General features: G+C 45.9%; 1 protein-coding gene across 4 annotated transcripts in view; it reads right to left on the minus strand.

Annotated features, from left to right (window-relative positions):
* Positions 1–20448, minus strand: part of UBQLN1 (ubiquilin 1) — a 33575-nt gene extending 13127 nt beyond the window's left edge. For 3 of the 4 annotated variants that reach the window (XM_029054948.2, XM_029054951.2, XM_029054950.2), the window contains exons 1-5: positions 19961–20448; positions 7608–7759; positions 4836–4951; positions 2123–2385; positions 639–797 (exon numbers count right to left, since the gene is read on the minus strand). In XM_029054948.2, coding sequence (XP_028910781.1) covers positions 639–797; positions 2123–2385; positions 4836–4951; positions 7608–7759; positions 19961–20122 — 852 coding nt within the window. In that variant the 5' untranslated portion in view covers positions 20123–20448. The remainder of the gene's footprint in view (positions 1–638; positions 798–2122; positions 2386–4835; positions 4952–7607; positions 7760–19960) is intronic. The other variant, XM_029054949.2, reaches the window with a different exon arrangement.
* Positions 20449–20695: the final 247 nt, after the last annotated feature.

Raw genomic sequence — 20695 nt, forward strand, 5'->3', positions numbered from 1 at the left:
TGAAACGTCCCTCGGCCCACATCTCTCCACTCTTCCAAACCCTCCCTTGCCTTTCAGGGTCCCTCCACATCAAACAAAAACACCTCAGCATCAGCTTCAGAGCTTTCCACCAAGTCACCCCATCCTACATATCTGCTGTCTTCACTGGCAACCACCCCCCCATCTTCTAACTGGACCTCATTCTGTGCCTCAGTTACCTCATCTGTAAAATGGGGATTAAGATTGTGACCCCTGTGTCCAACCTGATCAGCTTGTATCTACCCGTGTGTTTTGTTTTTTTAAATATTGAAATTATTCTATCAGAAAATATCTTTATAGCTGTCTCTCCCACTAGAGTGTAAGCTCCTTGGGAACAGGTCACTTGTTTTGTACTTACTAAATGCTTAGTACAGTGCACTGCGTTCAGTGAGAGCTCAACAAAAGCTATTACTATAACTCTTCCTCCTCCTCACCAGGACTTGGATTTGGAACTGTTTGAAGTCTCGTGCCTGCTTCCCATAATGGGAACTATGTTTGTAACCAGCAAGTCTTTCAATCATTTTGCAATGCTGAATATCTGCCAACACTCTTACTGTCCCAGAGACTTCTGTTTAACTCAGAGGGATCTCCACGAGTGACATTCTAAATCAGCTTCTCACCTGTTCTTGTGCTGCATTCAACATTGGTTCCTGAATATCTGTGTACATACGCCGCAAAGCGTTGTATCCACCAGGTATACTCTCGAGATTGCTCAAGGCTCTGTCTTGATTCCTCATCATTTCCTGCATCATTGCTGGGTTTCTAGCAAGTTCCAGCGTCTAAGAAAATAAAATGCTCAATTTCAATTAGTGAGAAATCCATTTGGAGAAGAGGATAACAGCACAGCTCATCAAGTGATTCATCAATTTTCAAAGCTAAATTAGCGGGCTCCCTGACACACTTGGGGTGGCAACCTCAATCAATCTTGTTTTCGATGGTTCTCATTATGGCTCCATTGAAAAACGGAGGGCTACCTATCTATGAATACAGCTGTTGATAATAAGACTAATTCCTTAAAAGCAAGCTAGCAATGGCATGACAAAGTGAAAAGAGGGAAAAAATAAACCACTATTGAAAACTACTCATCCTACCACACGGATTAGCGAGAAACTGCTCCAATTCGATTTTGACTTTAGATTCAGAGCACACAGCTAGCCCATAAAAATTAAAACATATAACCGTATGTCGTGTAGAGAAAATCTGCCGCAAACTCGAGGACAGAAAAGGTGGACTTGATGGCCTTTCGCTTCTGCGATTCAAATGGACAGGTCTTCCTCTTTTCAGCCAAGGGCATCTAATGTCTGATTTTACCTCAATCTCACTGTCATTCCACTATGGTTCCACGCTTATATGGAAGGCAACTTACAATGAACAGGCCAAAGAGGGTCTATGCCTTGCGGGGGGAGGGGGGATGGAAGAGATTTGGTTAGGCATAGGAGGATTTGCTTAAAGCAGAGTTTATTTGATGGTTATGGATGCTCAAGGGAGAGTGACAAATTGCCTATTCGGGGGGGGGGGGGGGGAGTGGGGTGCGTTTAGAGCAGCCCTTCTTAGAAGGGAGGAATGAATGTTTGGGGAGAGTGACTATTGCTGGGGATTGTTTCCTTTTGGACCCATGGCTTAACGGGTCTGCTTGGCTTATGCCAAGACCTGAGAATCTGTCAGTGTGTTTAAGGGAACCCTGGGAGGGGAGGGAAAGGATGGCTAAGGGTCAAAAATGAAAGGGAATGACATCTGCAGAATGTATGGTGGGTTAACAACAAAAAAAAAAGTCAGAAAAATACTTACCTAACAAAGCAACTCGAAAATGCTAATAGGGGCATGAAATGGCATTATGGCTAAATTCACTTTTACACTGGGTAAGCGAACATTGCACATTTTATGGACTACTTAAAAACTAGCCCTGAAGTTCTATAAGCCATTAAAAAAAATTCCTGATTTATAGTAATTGTCAAGAGATAGTTTTAGCCAAGTTCCCATAATTTTACTTTGACGCAACTCTAGTTAAACATCAGTTGGCCCTTTAATCCTGGACTGAAGACTAATCAGACAGAGTGTGTGAATTGGTGCTAAGTAAAATTTGCAAGAAGGATTTTCAACATACTTGTCTCATTATATCAGGATTATTAAGCATGTGACTAATCTCTGGATTTCGCTGTATCAACTGCTGCATTTGAGGATTGGCCATAATTAACTGTCTCATCAGGTCAGGATTTGAAAGCATGCTCTGAACAAAGGGGTTTTCCATGATCTGGACCATCATCTCAGGGTTGGACATGAGCTGCCTTTGCATCTGACTTTGTAGTTCCGAGAAGTTGGATGTATTCAGGCCCAAGCTACTCAGACCAGCAAGACCTCCAAAGCCGCCTTGGGAGGGGAAGCGGGGATGCGGGGGGGGGGGGGGGGGGGGGGAGAAAAACAAAAACAGAGAGTCAGCAGTTACAACACCGTACTTTTTAAAGCTTTTTCATTTTGACAAATACCCTCAAATACCCTGAAGAAAAAAAAAAAGAGTTCTGCCCCACCAAGGGGGGGATGAGGGGGAGGCGGAGGGTGGGCAACAACTTGCCACATGTGACTGAGTCCCCATATGGTTGGGACTCTGGGGTCCGGGGTGGGGGGTGTCAGTCTGGCATCCAGAGCCAAGCCGCCACCCGCCCCCTCCCCCCAGCTTCCACCAGCCATCGTGGGCGTCTCCGTAACAGTTTGAAACTGTGGTCTGAGCGGCTCGGCGACTGCTTCTCCGCATCAGAGCGTCGTTCTCTTCGTCCGTCGTACTTGGAGTTCACCGCCGTTGGGAATGCAGTCTCATTCTTCTGGGTATATCTTCCCCTACTTAGACGGGCAAGCCCAGTGTGGGAGCCGATTCTCTTGTATCTACCCCAGTTCTCAGTCCAGTGCTCCGGACATGTTAAGCCCTTAATAGCTACCGTTACTACTGGAGTTCCCCCAGGTGAAAATTATCCTGGCATTGTGGACATTCCAGAGATGCGTCAATGAAAAGGAAACGAAAGCTCCCAGCATGCCTGGCCCAAAGAGTTAACATCACTCATCCATCCAGAGCAAGATGGTCAGTTGATAATCATTCCAAGGAAGGAACGAAGCCACCTTTTTGCTGTCTTTTTTCTTACTGAGAACCCAAGGAGTCTGGTTCTGCCTTTTGTAAAGGGAAGACTTTTGCGCTCCAGAACGGGGGTGATTTGCACGAATGAAGCATGCACAGCGGAGATCACTTCGCTCCTGGCAGAAAGTCAGTTGAAATCTACCATTACAGTCTGGGACATTACTTTACATTGCTCATTTTCACTGATGATGGAGAAAGGGCTCCATTTACCATTCAACTTGTATCACCAAGAGTCCGTGAGCCAGCATGACCCAACCCCAGACGCCACATGTGGCAGACCTCTGACTTTTCTAGTTGCCCCTGGCTTCCACGGCTCAGATTCCAGACTAAACCTGGAATCACGCACCCCACCTCCGTTTCCCAGCACATAGGAAGCAAGAGCTCCCTGGCACAGTATTTGGAAGTGGTCTAGGAGTGCCGGAAGGGCAGTGAGACCCCAAAACTGAAAATCACTCCCTCACCTTCGCTCCCAGGTGTAAAAGAAGCCCACTGACCCCCTGGGATTCTCCCACCCTACGTCAAGCAATGTCACGGAAGAAACGGGTCAACCTGAAAACTAACACTCCAACCTCAACCTGAAAGGGCTGTGCGGTTTGAGGGAGAGAAATACCCCCAGGGTATTTCTTTCCCTAGCACTCTCCGACAAGGAATAATAATACTTTCCCACTGAACTGGGGCTAATTCCAGCATGTCTTGTGAATTCTGGCTACAGTATGCAGTAGCTGATGCCTCTCAGAGCATGCAAAGAAATGAATAAGCAATCTAGTTCCTTAAGGACACCTAGATTACAGAGAAGCCATTAGGCCGTGGGATGCTTTATCAGAAGAAAACAGAACAGGAATGGAAAGAGGATGATGGCATGGCTCAACACTAGCCGTGAAAGCATTCTTCTGAAATTTTCCTTGGAGACTTGGGCGATAGGCCACCATACAATAAATAAGGTGTGGGACAGGGAAGCAGTCGAGTATTCTAATGCCAAGTTGGGCTTTGGAGATAGTGCTGATTTCCTATTCAGGGGGTTTGTTGGAGATTGCTGCCTCATCCAATGAGTGTGTAACCCCGTGATGCCACAGTACTCTCAGCTGCTTTAAGGTCAATCTGGACAGAACATAGTATCACTGGTTTCAAAAAAATAATGAAAAATACTAGAGCAGGAGCGACGGTGGGGGGAGGGGGTGGGAAAGCCTTTAAGAAAGGGGGGGGGGTGATTTTTCAGAATAATTTTTACTTACCCATAGGGCTCAGCTTTCATTGGGTTGGGTCTGAAACAGAACATAACTAATCGCATGTAAGCCTAGGGAAAAATGTATCCCAAGGTATAGCCATACTTCTGAGGAACGTAGCCCGGCTGTACCTTGGGGTACGCCTGTAGTGATAAAATGTCTTTGGGCTGTTAGATTTAAAACACCAAGTCCACAGAGAGCCACTGAAAAAGACATCAAAAACTAGGTCGACTATTCGCCTAGAGAGACAATTCTGCCTGGAGGTCCAAAAAGCAAACCAACCAAAAATTAAATTAAAGAACCTACGGTGGGTGGAACTTTCAATAAACAGACACATACGAGCAAGACTGTCAAAAATACACCCACAAACTGGGTAGCTGGAGTGAACGGCGTCTTATGAGCCAAGTGCCACACGTGCCATTTAATGAAAAAATCCTCTTCCCTCCCCCACAATTTACTAATACTCTTACCCAAGCCAAAGGGGTTGCTATTTGTAGAAATCGGTGTGGAATTACTATTGGATGGCGCTGATGTAGAAGAACTGCTTCCAGTGGTACTTGTTTGCTGAGCTGGATGATCCTGAGGTCTAAGGGATGGGGAAAATTGGTATTGAAAACAGCAGTTTAATCAATTGACCACTTACTCTGGGCAGACTGCTGGACTAAATGAACTACAACAGAGTCAATAGACATGATCCCCGCCCCCCAAGGAGCTTAGAGTCAATGGCTGGAGACGCACGTTAAAATAAATTACAGATAGGGGAAATCGTAGTGTATAAGTCTATGGACATAAGTGCTGTGGGGCTGGGGTGAGTATCCGAGTGCTTAGGGGGTACCCAGCCAAATCCTGGGGATACTAAAAAGGCTTCAGAAATGAAAATATACCCAAGAAGTAAAGGATGAAATTTCAAATGAACCCAAATGACCATTGGGTAAGTTAATTTGGGCAGCTAGATGTCCTGCATGCTTAAAACATGCATGCTGGGTAGCTGCAAAGGCCTGGAGAAAAAGGATGTTGGAAGTTATGAAATTCAGGGGAGCCAGTAGAATAATTACTTTAAAAATCATCTTCTTAAGTTTGCTTTAAAAATATATGAGAGAACACTACACAGCGGGGCAGAGGACTGTAAACAACTAAAACAAAGTCATTTGGCTTCAAGTTTCAAGTGTGGTTATTTTGAATTTATGTTGTTAGCTAGGCCCTTCAAAACTAAGCGGCAATTCCTTGTGCGAGCTGCCCCGACAGCCCTCGTAAAGATGCTACCAGATACGCTTCCCACCTTCTCACCAGGTCCTGCAGGAATGACACTCTTCTACTTATGGATTTTATGCTCACTACTCCCTCCCCGTCCCGACCAAGCAAATTCTGGCTTACAAGACCCAAAATGCCTTACTCCTGCCTGAAAACCTTCCTCCCTTTCAAAGCCATGACTCTCCCCATCTTCAAAACCCTCCTAAAAAAATCTCACCTCCTCGAGGAAGCCTGCCCCACCCCAGGTCACGACAATGAACAGCCAACCTTTCCGCTTACCTATTTATAGCCACACACCTGTGAGCTGAAGAATTTGTATATTCATTTGAACATTCAGAGTTTTACTCAGCTACTTCATCCTGACATTCACACTACAATCTGTTACATCCTTGGTCTTCCACCTACCCCACTACTTCTAAATAATTTGCCTGTCCCCTGCCATCCCTTCTCAGCCATTATATTTTTTAAAAGCAGGTATGGTAGTATGGGGGTCCTTCTTCCTAGCCCTTGATCTGGCTGATGAATTCCTTTTTCTGTTGTCCCTGGAGCCATGGGTAAAAGAGTCGACAACCAGATGTGACCCCAAGGTCCTAAAACCCTTACCTTTTTCCTTCCAAGGAACAGGACAGTTTTTCAAGTTCACCCTGATGCAACACTGCCCCCAAAATTCAGCTCTCCACTGGCTGCCTGCCCCCATCCATCTCATTTAGCATCCAGGGTAAAGCTAGGCAGTCCTGCTTTCCAGGTGTTCGCTTGCTGAGAGTCTGGAGAGCTTTTTCCACCTCCCTCCCCCATTCTACCTTAGTGTAATTGCCATCTTCCTGTGCAAGCTTCACACTCTGTCACTGGTGATTTTAACCTGTTTCTCATGTGTTTTAAGTTAACAATAAGTTGCCGATCGCCTCAGTGCAGAACCTTAATGGCCCCTGGTTTCAGCATAGCTACGACCTAAGCCCAGCTTTCATATTTGAGCAACAGCTCTTAACAGAAATGTTACCAAATGCCTAGCCCTAAAGCCAAAATCCTTCCCCTCCCCCAGGACCCTCTTGCTTTCCTGCAAGTAGTCCCACTGGATTTCCTTATCTGCAAGTATCCACATCCGGGTTGCTCACAGCCTTTCACCGAGAACCTCCTCAACCTAACACTGGCCCCTCGAAAGAGAAATTCTTCTGCATCTTGAGCCTAGGATCGCTCAGGCCCAAATATCTTAAAATGGCTGCCCTTTTCCAGCTACCTAAGCTCGCCTACTCCCCAATTCTGCAATCCCCCTGTGACTGCTCTGGAGTAGTGACCGGCTCCTCATATTGCTGGCTTTCCCTCTGGGCGGGGTAGTCGATGACGTAAACGGGCAATCTCGCCTCCTGTATATGTGTGGGTTAACTACAATAACCTTCTTGGGTCTTTTGGCATCCCCTAAGCTCTTAGGACAGTGTATGGCACCCAGTGGGCATTCAATAAATACCAGTGATTGATCCGCATGAACTTATTAACCCATCTTCTAATAATATCAGCATCTGCTTGCATCTCAAGTGACTAGGGCAGTATCATTTAGCAATAACAGGAGAAGAAAAATAGTTATCATGGCCACCGAAGAACTGAGACTGGTCGTTGCGGCATTGGGGTTTTATAATTACGCTTCTGAATTTCTTTATTTCTATTCATTAGCACTAGCTCATTTTCTCAGCAACTGAATGATCGTTAAGACTTGGGGAGGAAACATTTACTGACTGGTTTTGGCCCTCACAGCGCTCAAGAGTTAACATTTGGGGCATATGCTTGGAAACCCACCGTCGGTAATTAGCAGTTATCCGTGAACAACTTGAGCACATAGCTTTGGCTGCTCCATCTCAATTACACTCAGAGAAGAGAATTCATTTCTGGGCTTTAAAAAGAAAAAGAATCTAGCAATTCAAATGATGCTTTCTTGGTAGAGAGGTAACGGAAAATGGAGGACATATACAGCTGTCCAAAAAGATCATCCACAAACCCACCTGTTTTGTGTTTTAATGACAAGGTGAACGGTAAGTCCATCGTGGATTCCATGTTGGCTCAAGGTATCTTGATCTTTTAAAATTTTTCCGGCAAATATCAATACAAGTTGGTCAGTGTGAGACTTGAAACGTTTGGAGATTTCTTCCTTAAACTAAAAGAGACAAGAATGCATTATAGAACTTTTTTGACATGGAGCCATCTAGTCGACTTCGAACAGCTGGAAGGAAACTGACAACTGGAGCAAGATTTTATTGGGTTTTTTTTTACAGTTGTTTTAATCAACTTGTTTGCAATGCTTCAAAGCCCTGTGAAATACTCTAGCTGGCCTTTTGGAGGCAACAGCTTCTCTGTTTACGACTAAAGTTTGTTGTTTTCAAGAGCAAGATATTCCTATCCAAAACAATAACTCGTTTCAGTCAAAAAGCTCTCTTCTTCCATAGCCCCACATTGCTAAATGCAATGTCTCTTTGGCTGCGACGTCTGGGCCCCACACAGACAACACGACCAACTTGTCGAGCGGTTCCGTCAGTGTGATTTACGAGTGATATTCGACAGCAAATGGCAGGACAAGATCATAAGCAGCAAAGTCCTAGGATGAAGTCAGGCTCCTAGCATCGAAGCTATGTTCATTTCGGCATAGCTTTGCTGGGTGGGAATGCGTGAGCCGAGTGGCCGACAGCTGCTGTATGGCCAACTAAAAATGGGAAACTGAAAACAAGGAGGCCGGACGAAATGGTTTAAGGAAACAGGAAAACAAAGCCTCAGACCATGCTGCATCCCAAATGAAAGCTAGGAGTGGACTGCTGCAGACAGCCCAGCGTGGTGCACTGCAATCAGGAAAGGAGTGGCTCTGCTGGAGGAGACGTTTCGGAAGAATCATGTAACAAGGAGGCAAAAGGGTACGCATACATATAAGGAGCAAAAATGACAGCACAAGGGACACGCTTTGTGTGCACAATGTTGCTGGGACTTTGGGTCATATGTTTTCTCTCGTGTGCACACGCACACACATGCAAATTTGGTGTCTTTCTTCGAGTGCAATAGCTCTCCATTAGATATGGGGGTGCCTCCCTGCCAGAGGTGGCCAAAGCCTTACAAACTGAAGAGTTGCCAACCCAAAACATAATACGGCTGAGCGCCGTAGATTCAAAAGACTCCTTGAACTGGAACCACAAGCAGGAGCTCCCGGGGCGGGGCCAAGGTGGTGAGCGGCTGGCATGTGGTGACGGTGAGCTAGAGACAGCCAGGGCAGGGTCTGGGGAACGGGGCCCAGCCCTTCAGCGTGAGACACACAAGCAAGTGAAGAGCTGCTCATGGCTGGCGAGCTGCAGTCTGGCCACCCTTGCTCTATGCCAAAGCAAGAACAAAAACAGGCACGGAAGAGAAATAAAAACTGACTGCAGGTGCCAATAACCCAAAGAAACTTCAGTTTTATTTAAAAAAAAAAACCACCAAAAAAAAACCTGGGGAGAAATGAAATCTCCCATATGGGAGAATATATATATATATATATATATATATAAACGCACATATATGCGTAACAATTTCTACTGCTGATAGGCAATTCAAAGAAATGTTCTAAACCCATTTGTTAACCACAGCAGAATTAGATGGATTCATAACTTGCCAAAACTTGTTTAGGGACAGGGTTTGGAACAAAGCGCTAAGTACTACTACCTCTCAAACAGATGTAATCATTCTTTCAAAGTTCAATTTTGGGGGGCTTTGAGATTAAATCCTTTTTAAAAGGATTCAGAATAAACCCTAAAAATCCATTCGTTGTTTTTCATCCAAAAAGAGAACGCTAGCAGGACTGCAGTGCCCGTGATTCTGCAAGCCCTGAGAAGCCGCTAAACTCGCCATGGGCTTGGGGCCCAGAGGATTGTCCCAGATAGGATGGAGTGGCTCTGGGCTCCCGTTAGCCCAGGGAAGTCCCACTGGCCAATTTGTTTGTTGAACAGAGCTCATTCACCTGTATAAACTCATGACTTATCCAACTTCCTACTTTAAATACTTTCTACATAAATAGACTAGCACCTCTGAACTAACTTCCGTTCTCCTTAGCATTCACCTATTTGTCTGCTCAATCTATTCAGCCAGCTACCGGAAGAGTTGTAAGGCAGGAGGAAGAACGAGGATGGATGTATAGAGGAACGAACGGGTACAGAGAAACAATGGCTTTTCTGAAATCTGAGGTCAACAGTGTTGTGATCAGACAGCTGAGAAAAAGACTAACTAAATGCTAGTCTTTTTTCCCCAAAAAATTCAAGAAGCATAAGTCCATAGGGGCTTGGTGGCGGGGTGATTATGAGAAGGCAAATCCCTCACCATGAAGATGGTTGCCAACAAGACTAACCAACACTTGGCCACATGTCCTCAAGTGCCAGAGAGAGAAGCCTGGGGCTGAGGGGACCATGGACATTTTAGCTTTTACCACAACAACCCCATCAGGAGGCAAGGCTCAACTATTATCCTTATTTCCTTGATGAAGATTAAGCGATGAAATGGCTGCCAGAGCACCACCCCCACACTCTATCCCCTAGGGCAGGTTTTCAAACTTTTGCCACCACTGTAAGTAGCTCAGCACACACATGAATCTCATTCCATCCCCTAAGTGTCCAAGTGGAAGGAGCCCTTGGTAAACACTCCCACCACGTCAAGACTGCTACACCAGAGCAAAGTATCCTTAAAAAAAAAAAAAATTATTATTCACTGACTAGGTCTGAGATGACTGATCAATGAAGTCAATTCCTAAAATCCCTACAGAAAGAAGCCAGCAGTGGCTCTCGTTTGCCACTCCCAACGAATTAAAAACTCCTAACCATGGGCTTTTGCCTGCAGTAAACCCCTGGCTTCTGCTCACCGACTCCCACACCAGGCCACCCTCTCCAAACCAGGCTCCTTCCAAACTCCCCTGTGGTCCAAAGAGGGGAAACTGACACTGTGGTGGAGTGGCCAGAGATTTACAGTCAAATGACAGGGAGGGAAGTTAACACAGAAGCTGCAGAGAGGCCTCAAAAAAAAAAAAAAAGAGGCTAGCTAAACAGCTTAAGTTGAACTTTCCCACAGGAATTAGTGTAAATAAATTATGTCTGCTCTGGGTCATACCCTCTGTGGTTAATGAATATTGTGAATGGCATACTGTTTTTATAATAAACTAAGCCATTTAATAACTGATAAAACATGCAGAGTTACTAAAAGAAATTCACATACACGAAACCATGCTAAGGTTTACTTAGATCAAATTTGGGCTTAAAGGAATTGAGAGATTCCTTTCAGGGCTCTGTCAAGAAGTTGAAGCAGGAGATTTTGCCTCCAATTCAATTCCTGATTTTCCCATATGGCCCTGTCTATCCAAATCCAAGGCTCTGTAGACCTTGTTTTGGCTATTATTTCCCCTGTCCCAAATTTCCTTGCCACTGATACAAATGTACACATTATTACTATAGGTCAGTTATTTTTCATGTAGCCTACTGGAAAGAGCCCAGGCCTGGGAGTCAGAGGATCTGGGTTCTAATCCCAGCTCCCCACTTGTTTGAGGTATGACCATGGGTGAGTCACTTCACTTCTATGGGCTTCACTTTCTCACCTGTAAAATGGGGATTCAATGCCTGTTCTCCCTCCTAACTAAACTGGGAGCCCCCCTCCCCCAAACAAGGGCTGAGACCTCATTACCTTGTATCTTATCTACCCCAGCACTTAAAACAGTGCTTGACACTTAATATGCACTTCAAGAGCACAATCTTAAAATTGTAGGTAGTCATTTAACAGCATTAGAGTTTGCATGCGTTTTATGGGGCAAACAGGGGGAGGAGACCTGAGTTCACTTTTGTGTCTGCTCAGCAATAGGCTCTCGGTGTTGATTGGCTTCCAGAAATCTTGTTTAAACTGCATTTAGCCAGAGAAAAACATGATGATGAACGGGCCTTTCCTAAAGAACTTAGCTTGTGTGGCAAATATGTGATCTCTGGGGAATAGAACATTGCCTGTTTAACACTCCATCAGGAAGAGTACAACTGCCTTTTATCTTCTTCATTTAAGAAGAACTATCTATGCTTCAAAGTTGCAAAAATCCACATAAAGTGCTTAATGAATGCCATAGTTAAAACTAAACCAATTCAGTGAACCACTAAGAAATCCAATAAACCAGTGTCACAGGAAACTAATGCCAGTCATCCTACTGTCCTTAGAATAAACTCTCAGAACAGCTTTTTGAGAATTAAAATATTCAAGTTAAATGTGTAAGAAGCCCCCTATTGGAAAACACAAATTACTCCAGGCACCTCTTAGAAATGTGTCCAAAATATCAATTTAAATGGCAAATTCCTGTAAAATGGTCCCTTCAGCCCTAATAATCTCATAGCTATCATTCTCTAAAGACTGCCCAAAGAATTGAGACAACTGGAATTAGTTTTCCCTTAAAAAAAAAAAATGCCTCCGGTTGGGTAGAGGAAATTTTACTATCACTGAACTTCTGTTTTATTCTGAAATAGCCTACCATTCAAATATTCAAAGCTACTCCCTAGAAACATTAGATGCTAGGAAACAAATTAAGGTCCCAGTTCAGCAGTACCACTGCTCCTATAAAGAAAAGTATTCTAAGGTAAACGATTCAAGCTACTTAGATTTTTTTGCTCACTTCCCTTCCACCACCCACCATCATCAGCTCACATTAGCTCTGGCTGGTCGGCCACATTCCACGTTGGTACGTCTTAAGACGTACACTTTTCCCAGCCCTGTCTGCTGATTAATACCAGGGAAAAGATGCCGGGGACTGAAGCTGGGAGAGCTCTACCTCCAGCCCCACCGGTGCACTCACTCCCAGAAGAGCACCACTAAGAGAGAGCCAGAGCTAGCACCGTGCTTCTCGGGACTACCTCTAGACAGCTCCAGCTTAGCCACTGTAAATAACAATGTGAACTTGGTGAGTGGGGCAGATAGGTCATGCAATGTCAGCATTAAATTGATCCCTCCCCACAAGGAAAGACCTGGGTGAATGTTGTGTCCTAATATACACCCTCGGCTACTTTCCACCTAAATTTGCTCTCGCTCATTTTCTCAAGAGAAAACTGCCCTCCTTCTCTCTGGATACAGGGTCACTCACTGCTTCTCTGGGGAAGCCACGGGCCCAGTCTTTGATACATCCTCTGACTAGTTTGCTTCTCCCTCCCTCCACTTCAACTTAGCATCTCAAAGGATAGAAAGCCACAGGATGAAGCAACCATCTGCGGCGCTCTCCCACTCTCCAAAATGGGCCCTGGTGCCACCCAGAGGGCCCCTGAAAGGTTAGAGCCGCTCCGGGGTGGGAGTGGCTTCCAGTGCCTCTGACACTATGCACACAGCTTGACACTCAGTTTCTTCCCCTACCTGTAATACGTTTTAGCATGTCTCCCCCACTGATTTACACACTCTGAAGGAGGAAATATTGCACTCTCCCAAGCTCCTTCAGGGCAGAGATCAGGTCTACTAGAGCAATAAAGACTACTGACTGACCGGTACCCATCCAGCTCAAACCATGACCTGCTGCTGCTGTACTTCCTGCCTTTATAGTAAACCTTCCTTTCCTACCCCTGCCCTAAAGCTGTTGAATTCTGAAGAATTTATGATACCAGAAGTCCATATGCTCACTTGGGCCAGCTCCACCCTGACTCGACCCTGTCTCAAGTGTTTAATGCCCGACACCCACTCCCTAATACCTGCCTTTGGCTGACCCTTTGCACTTCAGCACTCCCTCTCCACCACTGATCTCACCTTCACCCTCACCCCACAGCTGATGACTTTACCACCTTCTTCCACATCTCCACCCACTTGTTCTCCTTTGGCCTCTGGTTCCTTCACAGCTGCACTCAAGCACCTGTAATTCTCCTCCATCCTGAAAAAACAAAGTGACTTACCCCCTTCCATTTCCAACTTGTTTTCTACGCCTCTTTATCCACAGCCTCCTAGCCTTTCATTAACCAAGTCGCTCTCGCTTTATAGTTCTCCAAACACATTACTCTAACCAGGTATGCCTATGCAGACTGATCTTTCTCATGCTACCTGGACAGTTGCCTGGCAACCAGCCACCCAAGAAAAATTTCACAGTAGGGTTCATTTATTTATAATACCGTTCTTTTAAAACATCATGAAAAGCACTTTGCCTACTGTTGCTCTTCATAACCTCTGGAAAATGTCCCCATATTAAAGAAAATAATGCAATCGTAAAAGTGTTAACTTACTCTCTCAGTGAAGAGCTCAGTGGCAAAGTTGATGTTAGAATCCAGTCATTAAACTGGAAGAATAAAGTGGAAAGCACGCCCTTCCCACCAACACTAGCAGCCATTTTCCCCTGCTTATCCCCTCCAAGCTGTGGGGAAATGGCAGGTCTGGCCAGCCAGTTTCTAGTCCCCACAGAAGAAGCTGTCTGTGGGCTAACGGCACCTTGTAGTACTCCCAACTGCATCACAGTCTGGGAGACCAAATTTTTCTGCAATTTAGGAGGGTTCCTGGCTCACTAAAGACTCACCAAACACACACCAAGCCAAGGCAGCAGGTGGTCTGCCCAGGTTGAAGGGTGCCGGTGGGGTCTCAAGTACAAAAAAACTGAAATGGTTGGCACCCAAACTCCCAAACTCCCTATCATCCCGGCTCTCCTTCCACTCACGCAAAAACAAAATGCAACCCAGTAAATGTTGCTGGGAACAAAGCTTTTGGACTTAGCTAAAGAAACCCGAAGGTTCTATAAGAGAGAGAGCTACTTCGTCACTGTGATAAGATGCGATTCATTTTGTAGTGGGACAAAATCGTTCCTTTGTCCAATCTACCTCATGTGTTAAAACTGCTTGCCCTCAAATTCTAAATTTCCTGGTGACACCCTATGTGGGGTCGGCAGCAGGGGATAGACAGGTCTCTAGCCCGTGAAACAACCCGGACACACAATCAATGAGTCGCGCCCCCGGCCCGTTTTGTCAGTTGACCGGTGGCACAAGCTCACAAACCCTTTAACTGCAAACTCCTTATGGGCAGGGAACCGGACTTGAGTGCAATTCTGCTCTATTTTCCCAAAACTTAATGTGCATTGCACTCAGTAGACATTCAAATACTATTGCTACCGTGTAGCGGTCTTAGAAATCTGAAGGCTGGATCGATGTTGGAGGGTTTTCTCCATCCCAATCACCAAAGGTGGTAATTTAATGTGGAAAGAAAACTTCCACTATGTTCACTAGATTGCACTCAGAAGGCGCTCAATAATGATGGCTGATTAGAAAAGAATTACAGTCAATTCTCGGGGGGGGGGGGGGGGGGGGTGTAAAAATCCTCATTACACCTGCCCAACGGCCATTCAGGCTTCCAGGAGAGGTGGGGGTAGCCAACCAGCCACTGAAAACAACACCCAGGCAGCACAATGTGGAAGAGCTGGGGCAACAACAGATTGGGGGGGGAGGGGGAGAACATGGTGCCAGGGACCCCTTGCCACCATAGCATTGAATAATGGCAGTGAGTATGAGTCCAGCCAGCCACAAATAAGCAAAACAGCAAACGAAAACCCCCTCTACTGTATCTTGTAATCAGGACCGAGGCAAATTTCTTCAAAGGATTTCTCTAGTAGCGAATACGTTCCTAGTTTTAAAATTCCTACTTCTCCTTGCAATTACGCAGGCAACAGATTTAAAAATGGCCATTGCCAACCTCCTAACTCTTAGTGCTCAAAACCCTCAAAACATTGAAGTTATCAAATAAACTTAATTAACTTCACAACAATATCAAGTTCAGGGAACAGCTCAGCGGTAAGTAAACACACACATGGGAAATCAGGATTTTATTTCCTTGTTTTGGGGATACCATTTGGTAACAATTCTAAATATTTCACAACAAATCAGGTCCATATACACATAAATGAAGTCCTCTTTCATCCTAGAGGACACCTCACCCATAGATATGCGTGTGTGACCGCAGAGACCAGCCCAGGACCCGCGGCGCGGGTCAGCTGCATTGTGCCCACACAAAGGCTGATCTTGCCGTGCTGCCCCGTTTGCTGCCTGCAGCGGCTGAGGCTGTTTTAGCTCTCGCCCCCTTGTTTCACGAACCTCTTAGAGAGCTTTGGCTCCAAGCGTTCATTCATTCAATCGTATTTATTGAGTGCTTACTGTGAGCACAGCACTGTACTAGGCGCTTGGAAAGCACAATTCAGCAACAAAGAGAGACAATCCTTGCCCACATCTGACTGCAGTGCCCCGTGGTCCGGTGCTGGTGATATGGGGTGACTTTTGCACTGACCTTCCTTCTGGGTTAGCTCCTGGGTTTCCATCTCCAAGTCTGAAAAAGTGGGAGCCTAAATACGGTTAAAGAAACAACCACGGTTCCGCTCATGTGAACTGCCGATTGGCATGCTGAGAGTTCAAGGCTTGCCCTCTCAAAAGGGTGACCAACTGCAAACTCATGGAAATGCTCCCAGTCACTGATTAAAGATGCATTAAGCATCCACGTTAATAATCAGAGACTAGAGGTTGTATGTCGTGCAAGTGTCAATCATATTTCGGAAGGTCAGAATAAGAAAGCCATATTAAATGAGCCTTTTCACCGGGAAAATCCAGAGTACAGTCTCGCCAACAACTGATAAGCTAAATTCCTAAAATAGCCAAAGGAAACCATCCTTATATAATTTTTTATCAGAGATGCTGTCCAACATATGAGAAGGCTAAAATGGAAAAGAGACACCTAAAGGCTAAGGCGTCCCAGTAAATGCTTTCTAACAATTCAAGATCGTAACGGACTTTCTAGTATAAACTTTTGCTCACAATTCGCCTTCTGTTGTAAAAACAACTTCCATTCCTATATCTCGATGACTTTTTATTGAAAACTATTGATTGGCACTGAAACCTCATGAATTATTGGCATGGAATTTTTCACTTAGCTGCAGGTGTGCAACGGTTTTCTAATCCCATATTCAAAAGAAAATATTCCTTAATGTCCACAGAGTACATATTCTCCCATAAAAATGCAAAACAATACTTTGAAAAACGAACCCGTGATCACAGGGGGTGGTTTTGCATCTGGTTATTCTACTAAATGCAACCAAAGCATCTTTGGAAAGAGGGCTAATCTCAACTATGAAAGCGTTCCCCAGATGAGTTTTAGTAACAAATTACCCTTCCAAAGTCTTCATACACCTTAGGTTCCTGTAATGGCGCTCACAAAGAGAAGCCATTTTAAAAGTTTGCATCAAAACTAACCATTTCAAACTATTGTGGAGCAAAATAACTTCTGTTTCGACTGTTCGCCACCCCCCTAATGCAATTGGCCATCCACACCCGTTAACTTCCACTACTTTAATATAAAAAGAATGTACCTAATGGTTAAATTTTATGCCTAGCATATGGCTTTTAGTAGCATATACATGATGCTATACAAAGCAAATTAAATGGTCACAGTACCTTGCCTGCCCTCTCGGGAGTTCATAATCTAAAACAGAAAATTGACTTAAACCTGCAAACTCAAGGGAACATAGTCTAATTAAAACCCATGAAGAATTTTGATTGTAGTGCTGTGGTCTCCAATCACACACGCTTGCCCACTCACAAAGGAAAACTTACGTTACCTACAACGAATAGTGTTCACAGATTTCTGGTGATTTTTCATGTTAACTTGAAACCTTCGACTGTTCTATCTGCCGAAGATTGGATCGGAATTTGTTCAAGATAAAGCAGATTTGGCTGGACAAATTTAAACTTGGGGGATAGGCCTCAAAAACAGAATCTACAATGGGAATTTACCTAGCCATCAATCTAATCTCATTTCCAGAGTCTAACCCCTGGAGGTTATCAAATATGCTACGAAAATTATTGGGGGGGGGGGGGGAGGAAGAGGGGAAGTGTGGCACGTTTCTTTGGTCCAGGTTTTCCGTTATTTGGGAGTGTACAAATATGAGTACCAGATCACTGGAATTCAAAGAATAAAAATCTGCCCGGGGAAAATGGGCCAATCCGCCTACCCAACCCTGCAAGTTGAACCCAGGGCTCCACAAAAACAGAGAGTGGGCAAAGTCCACTGCCATGCAACCCAGAGCTCCTCCAACCATTAGAATTCCAGGGTCTGCCAGCCTGAAGACTGGTGCATCCGGTTCCCCCTCCCCACCATCTGCCTGGCACCACAGGAGGGAAAGGAGCAAGGGGAGCAGAAGACTACCTACCCACCCTTTAGAAGGCTGGCCGAGCTGAGGCAGTTTGGCTCTGAGGACTGCCAGCCTACAGCAGTGAAGTTACACTGATGTGGAGTTACTGTTGGTATTTTGAACGGCTGAATTCTTGCTGGTTTTTGTTGACTAGGTATTTTTTATAATTGGGTTATATTCTCCTTGATGCATAGGTCCAGCCTCCCTCATATGGATTGAGGTCTCTTGAGACCCAAAGACTGTCTTTTGAATTGTAAGTAATCACTCCAGTGCTAAGTACATCGTCAGCTCTTAGCAAATGTTAGTAATATGAATACTATTTTCAACGCCCCCCTACCCCTATTAGAGCATAACCTCCTTGTGGTTAGTTATGTGTCACCTCTTTATTCTGTACTTCGCAAGCAACCAGTGGGCACTCAGTTGTACTGTTATTACTGTGCATGATGGAAATCTGGTCAACAGTAGAAAAGTACCCCAGGAGAAAAGGAACATCTCCCGTTAACATTAACAAAAATGCACTTAAGTAAACAAAGCCTCTAAAGTATGGGTGTTTTTTTTTTTAAGAATCATGAGTTGAATAATCACCTGAAGTATAAATTTATCTCTTCCATCTATGTTATCTTTTCTCTTCTTTGCAAATTTAAGGCTCCTCAAATCAAATCTACCAGCTAGTGACATGTCACAATAAATTATGGTCCCCCTAACGTACATATTTTCTCTTTCAATCCAAAGTAATTGCCTTAAAAAAAAAAAACAAAAAACCCAAACCCTAAATCTATTAATTTGGGAACCTTTGAATTCTAGACCACAGAAAAATGAATGTTCCCAAGGGGGTACTGCATTTTTATGAATGACTGCTTCACAGCACAGTAAAAGGCACTTTTTACAAAGCTCAATATCTGTTTTACTAGTTTTGATTTAATATAATACTATCCACCAATAAATGAAATCAAAAAGATCCTCGGTTTTGCTGTAGACAGGTCAGAATCTGACAAATAGATTTTCCTGCCTAAAAGATTAAGACACTAAAATAGCTATGTTAAAGACAAGAGGTTAAACAGACCTGATGAAAGTTTGAATTGGAAATTAATCCCCCCCTCCACACACACACAAAGGGGGGGGGGGAGAGGGGGAGGGAGAGGCCAAAACCTAGAGTCTTGCAGTCGTCTGGAAGTTGCCTGCACCAAAATGATATTGAATCAGTGTTACCCCATGATACTCAATCAGGGTCCACGGCACCTTTAGAAAGAAGAGCCAAGACTCTGATCATTCTCATTTAAGAAATCTTACACCAAATGATGCAATACAAATAGTATGTTGCAAAGGTGGGACGTTATCTCTTTCACATACCTTTAGTCGAACAGTTTAGGGTTTGGGTTTTGGGTGGGTGGTTTTTTGTTTTTTTTTGGCTATTCAAAAACGTGCACCCGAAACCAAAAACCTTGGGCTCACGATCCTTCAACTCGGATATTTCTATTAGCCACATTTCCGCACCCAGATTCAGAAGAACCTAACAGGTAATCACATTATTAACCCACCTATGAATTTGTGCTTTCAGGAGGAGCTGCTAGCCCAAGTCCCTCTAAAATCCAGAACATTAAAAAAAAAAAATCTTTTGCCCCACCTGCACCCTAGGGCAGCCATATCGGTCCATAATACTGTTATATATCTCATATATGAGGGGTTTTTTTAAAAAATAAACAAGGCTTAACTTGAATGAAAATATATTCACCTTTTCCCCATCCACTTGAGCGATTTGGCTGGGAGTAACCTCTACGTCACTGATAAGAGCTCTTTTTTGTGTGTGTCGGCGGGGGGGGGGGGGGGGATTGAGGGGTCGTGGAGGTGGGGAGATAGCACTGGGAGGAAAGGGCGGAACGGCACACGTGCTCGTAGCCCCCGAAGCCTACCTTAACCCCGGCCAAGAGAACACCACATCTCCCCAACAATGCAACTTTCTTCACGAGGCGAAACGGCCGCCGCTACAAAGGCGACCCCCGCGACGTTGGGCCCCCGGGCAGCTCCGCTCGGTTCCTTTGAAGATTTGGGGGGTGGGGGGACCGAGGAGCGGCGAGGGAACCCCCCCCCCAACACACACACCCCCAACCACCGGGAGCGGGGCCGGGGAAAGGGAAGCCGGGGCCGCCGGGGCCTCGCCACGCAAGTGGGCCCTGTCCCCGGGGCCTCCCCGCCTCTTCCCACCTGCTGGACGGAGCTGGTCTCCGGCACCGCAAACTCCTCCTTCTCCTTTGGGGTCTTCACCGTGACTTTGATGATCTTGGGGTCATCGGCGGCGGCGGGGTCGGCGTTGTCGGCCGCGGGACTCCGGGTGCCCGGGCCGGGGCTCTCGCCCCTCTCGGCCATGGCGGCGGCGGCGGCGGCGGCGGCGGTGACTCAGGCGGGGAAGGAGGCGCAGGCGCTGCTCCTGGGCCTGAGGAAGGACAGACAGACGAACGGGAGAGGAGCGGGGAGGAGCAGGGAGGGGAGTGGATGAGGGCGGTGGCCTCCTCGAGGACCGACTCGCCCCCGACAAAGGCCGACGTTGGGGAAAGGGAGAGAAAGCCGCTGAAAGTGAGGTGGCTGGTCGCCGCGGACCCAACCGGCCTCCAGCCCCGTGACTGTCAGCGTCTGCTCTGGCCCCTTCCCTCGCAGCGCACCACCCGCAACCACCGCTTCCTCATCCTCCGCCCCCTCGACTCGGCCACATGCCCCACCCGCCGCGCGGGGAAGGCTGGGAAACGCCTCCGGCGTCGCCGAGTCACCGGCCCCCGCCGTTCTCTTCGGTTCCCGATTTAATCCTTTCTTTCCCCCCAACTCCCCTCCCCTGGTCCCTCCTCCCGGCCCCAACCTTTATACGGACGGATCTGGAAGACCGGAGGGAGAGAAAGGGGTTGGGGGGAGGGGGGAAGCCGAGCGGGGGGAGGGGATGGGAGGGAG

This window comes from Ornithorhynchus anatinus, chromosome X5 (genome assembly GCF_004115215.2).
Source record: "Ornithorhynchus anatinus isolate Pmale09 chromosome X5, mOrnAna1.pri.v4, whole genome shotgun sequence".
Lineage (NCBI taxonomy): Eukaryota > Metazoa > Chordata > Mammalia > Monotremata > Ornithorhynchidae > Ornithorhynchus > Ornithorhynchus anatinus.